At 47.8% G+C, this 11,155-nt stretch overlaps 1 protein-coding gene and 1 pseudogene across 1 annotated transcript; both read left to right on the forward strand.

Moving 5' to 3' along the window:
* The first annotated feature begins 2,182 nt into the window (after positions 1 to 2,182).
* On the forward strand, positions 2,183 to 3,278 carry LOC125553317 (annotated as a pseudogene).
* A 4,933-nt stretch (positions 3,279 to 8,211) lies between these two features.
* LOC125553318 (phytosulfokine receptor 2-like) lies at positions 8,212 to 9,628 on the forward strand. The gene has a single exon (XM_048717126.1). It carries the CDS (start codon positions 8,239 to 8,241, stop codon positions 9,364 to 9,366), a length of 1,128 nt encoding a protein of 375 aa, XP_048573083.1. The 5' UTR covers positions 8,212 to 8,238; the 3' UTR covers positions 9,367 to 9,628.
* The last annotated feature ends 1,527 nt before the right edge of the window (positions 9,629 to 11,155 follow it).

Genomic DNA, 11,155 nt, shown 5'->3' on the forward strand with positions numbered 1-11,155 from the left:
GCAGAAAAACCAACTCCAGGTCTTTGGTATGATGATTTAAGAGTGCATGCCAGAAAAGGATATGATAGGGTTCCACTATCAAGAAAAAGAGTCAATGGAACAGCAAAAGCATAAAAAGCATTATGCTGCAAAAAGTAAACATAAAACGGCTAACAGCAACAAAAAAAAATGACTTTGTCCTTGTTTTTGAATATTGAAATCTTCCTCCTCTTGATTCTATCCTCAACATAACATTCAACTTAGTATATAGAGATAGATTTCCTCTTTGTTAGACAAAATTAACCACAGGAGGTCCATTCCCTTGTTTTTGAATGTTGAATCTTCCTCCTCTTGCTTCTATCACTTTGACATATATTGAGATAGATTTCCTCTTCGTTAGAGAAAATTAAGATGAGATCGCATCCAGTCAAGGAATTTGGGGGAATATTCAAATGTAATCTCAACCTATGAAAAAACAGTCGAATAAGACACAGTACCGCCTCGCACCCCTCGCGTCGCCTTCCCCCGGGCGACGCCAGGGGCCCCAACCCTAGCGCCGCCAGCACCTCTCCCTCCACCCCTTCCTGCCGCCGCTGCCGCCGGCGTGGGCCGCGGTGGTGGCGGGCTCGGCGCCAATGGTTCTGGGGGGGGGGGGGCGGATCCCATCTGAGGCGGCGGGGACGGCCCTTCTCATGCGATCCAACGGCGGCGGCTAGGACAGAGATTCCGGGCTGTGCGGCGGGGGCCCGAGCACCATCGCCCGCGGAGCGGCGGCCCTGCATGGACGGCGGCGGTGGCAGCGCCCCATCCGGCGAGGTGGGCTGTCCTGCTCGTGATGGTGACGACGGCTACTGCGGATCCAACGCCCCGTTTGGATCCGTCGCGGGGAGGCCTTTCGCCGACCGGCGGCGCATGGAGGGACCGGTGAGGAGATGCCGGATCTCCACCGGAGTACTGACGGCAACATACGTCTTCGTGACGAGGTTCCGCTCGGTTCCAGCCAGCCACGAGATCGGGAAGACGTGGCTTCCGGTGAAAATCGCGCCAGACTGGGGTCTTGGCGGACGATGGCGGCGTCTCAGACGTCGTTTCCTTCTGGAGGCATCGTCGTTGCAGGTCTCATCAACCTGATCGGGAAGTTCCGGGGGAAACCCTAGATCTGGGTCTACCGGATCGGACGATGACGGTGCTATCGGTACCGTTCTCCCTCCCGGGGGCATCGTTTTGGAGCGAGTGCTGGTTGGAGGGGATAAGAGGAGGAGCGGTGTTTCATCTGCTCCATTGATGATGGCGGATCTCGGCGGCGTGGCGCAGTGGAGACTCGGCGCTTGATGAGCGGAGATGGACTCGCGCAGGAGGGTGACGCTGTCTGGCATCATGGTGGCGTCGGCGGCAGTTGGACCGGGCAAGGTTGATACACCAGTACAGCTCTGAAGATGGGTTCGTGGCAGGTGGCTGCGGCGGCCTCATACCCGGCAGGGGTCCTGGTTGAGAAGCACGTCGGACTGGTGGGTGCCCATACCCGGCAGGCGTCCTAGGTGGGACCTCAAGTCTTTAGATGGTTAGGTTTGGCTGCGTGGTCTGTTTGGTATGAGGCCCAGACTTTCAGCGCCCCTACATCAACTGGATAGGGATATCGATAGTTGTTGCTTAGTTTGGTGGCTTTAGACTTATTGTTGTATGACTCTGTATGGTCTTGTGTCAATAATTAATAAAGTGGCCGTATGCATCGTCCAGATGCAGAGGCCGGGGGTCGTCCTCCTTTTCTAAAAAAAACTAGCATAATGGCATATAGATATATAGAGTAGCAAGCTTGTGTTGCAATTAAGGAGGCGAATTAAAAACAAGGCGCTTCCACAAAGTTTGTTTGACAAGCTAGTGTCGACAAGCATTATTTTATTTTATCCCAACAATGCAAAAGAAAGAAACAATACAAGAAGCATGAGCACTACAACCCAGGTGCTCTTTGTCGACAGGTAAAGTATACGTTTTTTTCCTTGATGGGAAATAAAGTGAAAGATCACTCTAGCACCAAAACCAAATCAAATCAAAATTTGGTGTACGTGGCGTACGGTGGCCACTCACTCTGCTACTACTTGCCACAACGTACATGTTGTTATCCCGCAAAAAAAAAACCGTACATATTACTATAAATAACCATGCAACATCAAGGAAAATCACTCACTCGTCCTGAATGAATCCCATGGCTAAATGCCGCCTTCTGCTCTTCCTCCTCTTGCCACTTCTCTTGCCCGAGGCGCGTGCGGCTTCGTGCCACCCTGACGCGCTGCAGGGCTTCGCCGGGAACCTCAGTTGGGGTGGAGTCCTCCTCTGCGCCGCATGGTCCGGCGCCATGTGTTGTGGGTGGGATGGCGTGGGCTGTGACGGTGCCACTGGCCGCGTCACGGCGCTGCGCCTCCCTGGGCGCGGCCTTGTGGGGCCCATCCCAGGTGCCTCCCTCGCGGGCCTTGCACGGCTGGAGGAGCTTGACCTCGGCTACAACGGCTTGCACAACATCTCAGGGGCAATCACCATGTTGCATGGGTGCCAGAACCTCACCACGCTGATCCTCACTAGGAATTTCGGCGGGAAGGAGCTACCCGACGATGGTTTTATTGGTGGCTTCAAGAGCCTCGTGGTTCTGGACCTTGGTGATTCTGCTCTTAGGGGCAGGGTTTCGAAATGGTTGTCTCAATGCAAGAAAATGGAGGTGCTTGACCCGTCCCGTAACTAATTGGTCGGCACTGTCCCCTCATGGATTGGTAGGCTTGACCACCTTTGCTACTTGGATCTCTCCAACAATACATTGGTTGGCGAGGTACCCAAGAGTTCTAAGGGCCTCAACACTACTAGATGTTCACCGGACAATGATTTCACTAACATGTCATTGTATCTGAAACGTAGCGGAAGAAGTAGACATTGCCTACAACATAAGCATGCCCCAAATGTCATAGCTGGGACCAACAACATTGTTAGATCTGGTAGCAACAACGTTCTGGCTGGGAACGACAACACTAATATTTGGGAATGACAACGCCGTATCTGGGAGCAACCAGGTCGTATATGGGAATAACCATGTCGTAACTGGAGATAATCATGTCGTATCTGGGAGCAACCATGCCGCATCTGGGAGCTACCATGTCGTGATTGGGAAACACAATATTGTATCCGGGACTCACAATGACGTAGGTGGGAGCAAAAATATCGTATCTGGTAGTAAAAATGTTGTATCTGGGAGCCATAATACCGTGTCCGGGAAGAACCATTTCGTAACTGGGCACAACAAAGTCGTAACCTGAGGTTAATGGATGTACACATCATAGCATAAGTGTGTGCTGCAGCGTTCGCCCATCCATGTTGACACAAGATGTACTTGCATGCATGACAAAGAATAAATAAAGAGACTCATATACTCGGAGCAAAACTGATGTATCAAGAATTTTAATAGCTTGAATGACATATCCAAATTAAACTCATGTATGCATGTATGTATGTATGTATGTATGTATGTATGTAAAAGGAAAACAAGATGTGTCCCTTCGCTCTTACATGTCCTTTTCCCTGGGTTATGCTTTGCTGCAAATCCATGCCGACCTGCCATACATACCTCTATCGTTTCATGCCATGCACTACACTACACGCTGTCCATCATTTTTCTTCTCACAAGTATTTACGTAGTAAACAATAAGTAGATAAAACTCCCAACAAATCAATCTCCATCCATCCATCCATTGTATGAGCTTCGGAGCCGTTGTGGACAAATGATGCCTCCGCAGCAGCAGCCACAAACAGTAGGTCGGAGCCACGCCTGTCTCATCGTGCACTGCACCAACGACAACTGTGTGGCCGTCTTCAACAGTAAGGGGCATGTGTGTAGCGTTAGGATCGGCCGGCCTTGACAAGATGAATGGTGGTGCCGCAAAACTGTTTGGAACAATTTGGCGGTGGTGCTACTGCAACACTGGAAACCGCACTGCTGCAACACTGGAAAGTGTTGTTCCAAATAGTTTTCTTGACCGCCCATGAGTCTGGATCACGCCCTCAAGCTGGAAAACAACATTACATGCATAAGGCAACAAAAGAGGAGGATACCCTGTTAAGGGGGATATCCTGTATATGTCCTCGTTTGATCAGATGCAAATTGTTAAGTATAACACCACCGCCACGCCGAGAGAATATTACGTGCAAACGGGTGAAAACCACGTTGAAACTATCTTTTGAAGTTCTAAAAAATTCTCAAGAAAATACAGTATGTGGAAGAGATGCCTTTCTATAGACATGGTGAATTACAAGATAAATCACAAATTTATCTACTAGGTATGAAGAAAAAACAAATTCAAGAATGAATAATATTGAATATTATGCACAGTGTAGTGAGTGGTATTATAAACTAGTATCATCCGTACGATAGTAGTCAGTGATACAACCTTCACAAAGCATAATTTCATAAAGTGAGTATCTTATTTAATCTATACCACTATACGAGAGGTGATTTCTTATGCATGGTGGTAGCTACGCACACATGGTGGCAGCTACACACAATTTGGCATAAGTTCGTTTTTTGATATATGAGGTGTCAGGTTTCTTATGGCATTGGCACAAGTGCATTTTTGTTGTCTAGAAATGATTTTTTTCTCACTTCTCTTTGTATTTTTATTACATTTTTGAAACAAGTGTCTTTTCATTGTGTAGAAAGGGCCCTTTCTTACTTCTCTCGGTCTTTTTGCTTGCCTTTTTTTTTGCAAAACTGCTTTTTTGCTTGCCTGGCTGGTCCAAAGTCACGATATTTTTGTTATAGAGTTAATTTTTCATGGTCCAAAATAATTTAACAAAATAATTAGAGATAAAAATTGGGGCCATGTGTAGCTACCACCATGGTAGGAAATTATTTCTGACCACACCACTATATAGTGTGCCAATAGCTTCAAATAGTAGTCATTGGATATGCCCATTCAACAGTCAAGAGATGGCAAATCCGAGCATTATCATCCGTCTGATAAAGTTTTCAACTCATAGGATTTTGCCACGTGGCCTTCTAATTGAACCCCCAGGCCTACCATCTCATGTGTTCTAAAAGCATCTATCCACATGCTCATCTAATACTCTAATAAAAAGGGACCAGAACAATCTGGATTCTACAGAGGTAAGAACCAAGTTGGATCTTGTCCAATACGATTCTAGGAAAGGAAATACATATTTCAAATGTATTTTCCCATGTTCTTTATATATATTTAAATGACGTGCAAAGCACGCACAATTTACTAGTATTTGTAGAATCCTAATAAGTTGTGGACAAGATATATTTGACACTATGTTTTCTCAATTTACATGTTATGGTATGGCACCATATTATTATACAAGTGTCCCTCTCTTGATTTAATGATATGTCATGTCAGCCTCATGCTTAGTTGCTAGTTGGCACTGCATGATACAGTACTAACAATTATATTCCCACTAAAGAAGGCCAACTAATTAACCAGTTTGTAATTAATTAGTAAGAGACTTGGTAGAATTAATTAGTTGGTGCAAGACAGAAAAATCCTTGCATTAGTGGGCTAGCTTAAGATCTCTTAAGATGTGTCACCAAGTATTATCCCTAAAAAAAGGACAAGCATTTGCACTAATGCATGTCCACGACAAGTAAAATATAATATGAAAAAGAGGAGTTGCCACCCATAAATTTCAGTCGGCTGACTGTTAGGAGGCGTTAGGAGGCTAGTGGTACCCCAAACCCCAGGTTTAAAACTTTGGTGTCTCATAAAGCCTGGGCCAGCGAAACGTCCGCGCCGGGGCTCCGCCGCCTCAACGGGGAGCTCGCGAAGATCGGTAAGGAGTGATCTCTTAACGAGACTGTTGCCGCCGCCAACAGCAGCGGCAAGGGCAAGGTTCCCCAGGCAGGGTCGGCGTTGACCGCGGCGGCCTTGCACACATCATAGGAGGAAGCAGAGCGTCTCCTCCATGAGCGCTAGTCGGCGGCCGGAAGGGCTACCGCGCCTTTTCGCCGTTGGAAGGACCACTCAGATGACGATGACGACGACAACGGCACAAACAACGATAGAAATGCTGCCATCCATCCCGGCCACGCGTACAAGGTCGCTGTCCGCTACAGCTAGTGCAGGGTGTTTTTATAGGTTTTAGTTGAACGGAAGAAATACTATCTGTTTTATAAAATTATGTCGGAACTTGAAGTGAATTCCGTCGTGTTTGCAAGAAAATAATCCGCTTTGTTCAAATTTGGTTTGAAATGCATGTGGACACAGTTGGATGGCCGGCTGCCGTATCACTGTCCGCGGATACGTCCGCAGTCCGCAGGCAAATGCAGTGTCGGTTTTAGGGATCCGCGTTGGAGATGCTATTGTTTTTTTTAAAACTTTTAATCTATTCATCATCTATCGCACTTTAATAGTTATTTGAAAGAAGGTGAGAGCGCTTGGACAAAGTTGGTTTAAAAAAATCTAATATGCTGTGTAATAGATGCAACCTAGCTAATTAGGGCGCGTTTGGTTGCCCGCATTTGGGCCAACCAGGCCCGCGCGGGATTAAAACGGCCCGTTCGGTCACCTGCACGGCATGAACTTTAAAGCATCCTTGAGTCAGGCCCGCGAGCTACGTTCGAATCGATAGTTTCTCGTGAGCCAGGCCCGAGCTATGCACAGCGAGTGGCCCCTCCCTTGCACGAGAAGAGACGGGGGATGCGAGCTTTCTAGGTGCTTCTTCTTCCTCCTCTACTAACCTCATGCTTAATCTCCTTTCTTTCTTCTCCTCTCTAATCTACACAACGGTGCTTCGATTGGATATAAGCTCTACACGAAAAAGATGCACATCATTGTTACGGTTCCATTCAGGTGACCAGTTCGTAATTTCGTCGACCGTAAATGCTCTATTTTCTGTTTATATTTGAAGCTATTTTTGACGAATTTTGTTAGATTTGTCGCCTACAATCGACCGTTTGGAATTTTCTTTGCCCAACAGCCTAATCTCGCAGTTCCTTACGACATTCGTGTTGTAAGTTTTCCGTTTTGTCGATCCTACTGCACTGACGCCATAATTACGCGCACCATGTATTTCTTCTCCTTCGTCCTCTGTCTCAGAGCCCTCATGTTCGTCCCATTCGACGCCGGCGCCGTTCCTCTTGACCTCCTTGCCCACATCCTACTACACTGGAGTTGTCACCGGCATCTGTCATCTGAGCCTCCTCCCTCTCGTCCTATTGCACTGACGCTGCCATGGCACGAGCACTGCATTTCTCCTCCTCTGTACAGTATCTTCGTGGAGACTTTCTCTGCGGCGACGAGGCTAGCAACTAGTTCGCCGCAGCGCCGACGGGGTCTCTTGCACACGACTCCGTGCATGTCGTGTCGGATGCGGCGCCACGACCACTGTCCACCGCAATCGCCATGGTCCCACACGCATTGCATTTCTCCTCCCCCATCCTCTGCCCCAGTGCTCCTCCGCATGGACTTCTTCGGCGGCGACACTAGCAACTAGTTCGCCGTGGCGCCGACAAGAACCCTCGCCCGAGACTCCGTGCTCATCGTGTCAGACGCGGTGCCGCGGTCACCGTCCAATGCAGTTGCGAGGCACAGTGTGTGTTAACTATAAGTGTTAGCTCTTAATCATATCCCGCGTATACAACCAAACACCGTACGCTAAGTCATTCCCTAATGCGAAAGAACTAGATACGGGTAACCAAACAATGTGCAGATGTTGCATAACAGCCTGCATTTGCTCAATCAGCCCCATTGAGCCAGGCTGAGCTAAGCCAGGGCTGGCTGATACGGCTGCCAAACACGCCTTTAATATTTAGTCTACGTTTAGTTCAATTTGTTGACTTTATTAATTTAAACTAATACGTTAAGGGTTATCTGACAACTCGGATCCACAGGTCACAACGCCTTAGTTTTTTCTAGAAACTTTCGATCTATTCATCATCTGTCGCGTTTTATTTGTTTCAACGTGAATAGAAATGTGAGACGCTAGCTTAGACAAAGATGGTGTAAATAGAAAGACAAATCCTTGCGTCAGTACGTAGTTGGCCAGCTTAGGATACGAAGAGACAAGCATGAATGGGCCACGACAAGTAAAATATAAACCACCGATAAATTGCCACCCACGAATTTCAGTGGATCAGCCACTTACTTGTAGTACGTGGCCTGGCCACTCACTACCACTTGCAAGTTGCAAGCCACACACTATAAGACACCATGTATCACCCAAGTAGTTTGTACACCAAGAGCACTTGCCAATCACTCGAGCAGAATGAATCCCATAGCCAAATGTTACCTGATGTTCTTCCTCCTTTTGGCAGTTCTCTTGCCCGAGGCGCGCGCGAATTCGTGCCACCCCGGCGACCTCCGTGCGCTGCTGGACTTTGCCGGGAGCCTCAATGGTCGGGATGTCCTCCTCCGTGCCACGTGGTCCGGCGCCGCATGCTGCAGCTGGGAAGGCGTGGGTTGTGACGCCGCCAACGGCCGTGTCACGGCACTACGCCTCCCCGGGCGAGGCCTCGAGGGGGCCATCCCAGGAACCTCACTTGCAGGCCTTGCGCAGCTCGAGGAACTCGACCTCGGCTCCAACAACTTTCACAACATCTCAGGGGTGCTCACCGTGTTGCATGGGTGCCAGAACCTCGCCACGTTGATTCTCACCAAGAATTTTGGTGGTGAAGAGCTACCCGGCGATAGTATTATTGGTGGGTTCAAGAGCCTCGAGGTGCTGGCCCTTGGTGATTGTGCTCTCAAGGGCAGGGTTCCGGAATGGTTGTCTCAATGCAAGAAAATGGAGGTGCTTGATTTGTCTCGCAACCAATTGGTCGGCACCATTCCATCGTGGATTGGTGAGCTGCACCACCTTTCCTACTTGGATCTCTCAAATAATTCATTGGTTGGCGAGGTACCTAAGAGTTTGGCACGACTAAAGGGCCTCGCCACCGCTGGGCATTCAGAGGGCATGACTTTCACTAACATGCCATTGTATGTGAAGCATAATAGAAGCACACTGGGACGACGACTTAACGAGCTCCCAAATGTCATAACAGGGACCAACAATGTTGTGAGATCCGGGAGAAACAATGTTGTATCCGGAAACGACAATACTGTCATATTTGGGGATGAAAACACCGTATCTGGGAACAACCATGCGGTATATGGGAATCACAACACCGTATCCGGGAACAACCACGTCGTATCTGGGAGCAAGCATGTTGTATCTGGGAGCAGGCATGGTGTAACTGGGAGTAGCAGTGTCGTATCTGGGTTCAACAATGGCGTATCTGGGATCAACCATGTCGTATCTGGGAGTAACAATGTCGTATCTGGGAGCAACAATGTTGTATCTGGGATGAACCATATCGTAGTTGGGAATAACAAAGTTGTATCAGGAGCTTAATTTTATATATAATTAAGCCCTTATATACACATATTGCCTCCTCTTGAACTTCTCAACTATCTGAGGAGTTGAGATGAGATTATGTTCAGCCTTTGTAGTTTGTTTTTCTGCTACTATCCTAGGCCATGAGATACTATTCGATAAATAAGGTACATGAGTTGCCACACGAGATGTGCCTGCCTATGCCTCGCATTGTTGTAATAATCGAATCTTCATGGTCCATGTATTGTGTATCGAGAAATATATTATGGTTTGACTGGTATGCCAAGTTGTATTGTGTATCGGGAAAGACGTGATCTCCAAGCTGGTGGTGTGTGGCAACTTATAATTCCTTGCCCTCTTGGAGGTGTTGTCTCTCCTTGTTTTATATTATGCTTTAATCCATCCATACATCAAGAGGGTGTTCCATTGCCTCCATTGTTTTTTACTTTGCATACTTGTCTCAATTGGGCCTGACTAAGCAGATGCAGGGTAAAAATTATGTTGTGCACATCATTTGGTAGGCTGCAAATAGGTCGGCTGCATTTAGGAAGCAATTTTTGTCTTGCGTTTGGTGGCCTACATTGGTAGGGCTTGATGCACTACGCGGTGTTTGATTGTATACATTGAACATGGTTAAGAGTTAACAGCTACACATGACACATGAATTTATACTAGAGTGCCTCGATAACTATCATGGACGACGGTCACGGCACCACATCCGACACGATGAGAACGGAGTCACGGCAAGCGATCCCATTGACAGCATGGCGAACCACTTGCTAGCGTTGTCACCATAGGGAAAAACCATGAGAAGGGACGAGAAGGAGGGCGCCAAGGCATAGGACGGTGAGGATAAATACAGTGCGCATGCCATGGCGGCGTCAGTGTAGTAGGACGCGGAAGAGGAGGCCACAACGCAGACATCGGCGGTTATGTAGTAGGATGTGGGAGAGGGGGGCCGAAGAAACTACGTCGTCTGCAATGCTAGTGTAGTAGGACGCGGAAGAGGATGCAGAAGGAACGACGTCGGCGACGGTGCCAGTGTAGTAAGACGTGGGAGAGAGGCCGGGAGAAGCAATGCCGACGGTGTCGTCAGTGTAGGAGGACACAGGAGAGGAGGCTGAGAGGAACGACACCGACAGTGACGCTAGTGCAGCAGGACTCCTAAGAGCAGGCCGAGAGGAATGAAATATAAATCCACTTGTCTACGGTCGTTGAAACAGAAAAAGTACAAGAAGAAAGACATGTGAAACTGCAAGATGACTTTGGCAAAATTCATACAATATAGCTCCAAACATGAACACAAAATTAGACATTTGATGAACAAAACTATGAGTCGATCACCTGAATGGAACGACGTCGATGTGCTTCTTTTTTGTAAACCTTATCTTGTATCGAAACACCGTTGTGCACATTAGAAGTGACTAATAAGTGGGCGAGATTACGAGTTAAACCAACAAACCACGTGCAACCTCAAGTACACCACATATCTGGCCGCACGAGGTTGCATTGCTAGAGCCACCCACGTGCGCTCTTTTGCTTCACCTGAGCCTGGATCGCTGGAGATGGCTAAATTGAGCGCCTCCAGTGGGTCTGGCTCAGAGGCTAATATCTATAAGAGTAGAGCTTTGGCTCGGTGGTTGGATATGCGGTTGTGCAGTCTAACGGCCCGAGTTTAACTCCCAGAATTAACAGGTGATACGCAGGGGTTTTCCCTCATGTATTGAGGATTAAGCTTGGTGTGTGGTGAAACCACTCATTAAGAAATATCTTGATACTCATTTTAAAAATTCCGAGGATCAAATTT

Source organism: Triticum urartu, chromosome 4, assembly GCF_003073215.2.
Source record: "Triticum urartu cultivar G1812 chromosome 4, Tu2.1, whole genome shotgun sequence".
Classification (NCBI taxonomy): domain Eukaryota; kingdom Viridiplantae; phylum Streptophyta; class Magnoliopsida; order Poales; family Poaceae; genus Triticum; species Triticum urartu.

Excerpts from the sequence above, each read along its gene's own strand:
- LOC125553318 (XM_048717126.1), top strand. The coding sequence starts at position 8,239 with ATGAATCCCATAGCCAAATGTTACCTGATGTTCTTCCTCCTTTTGGCA.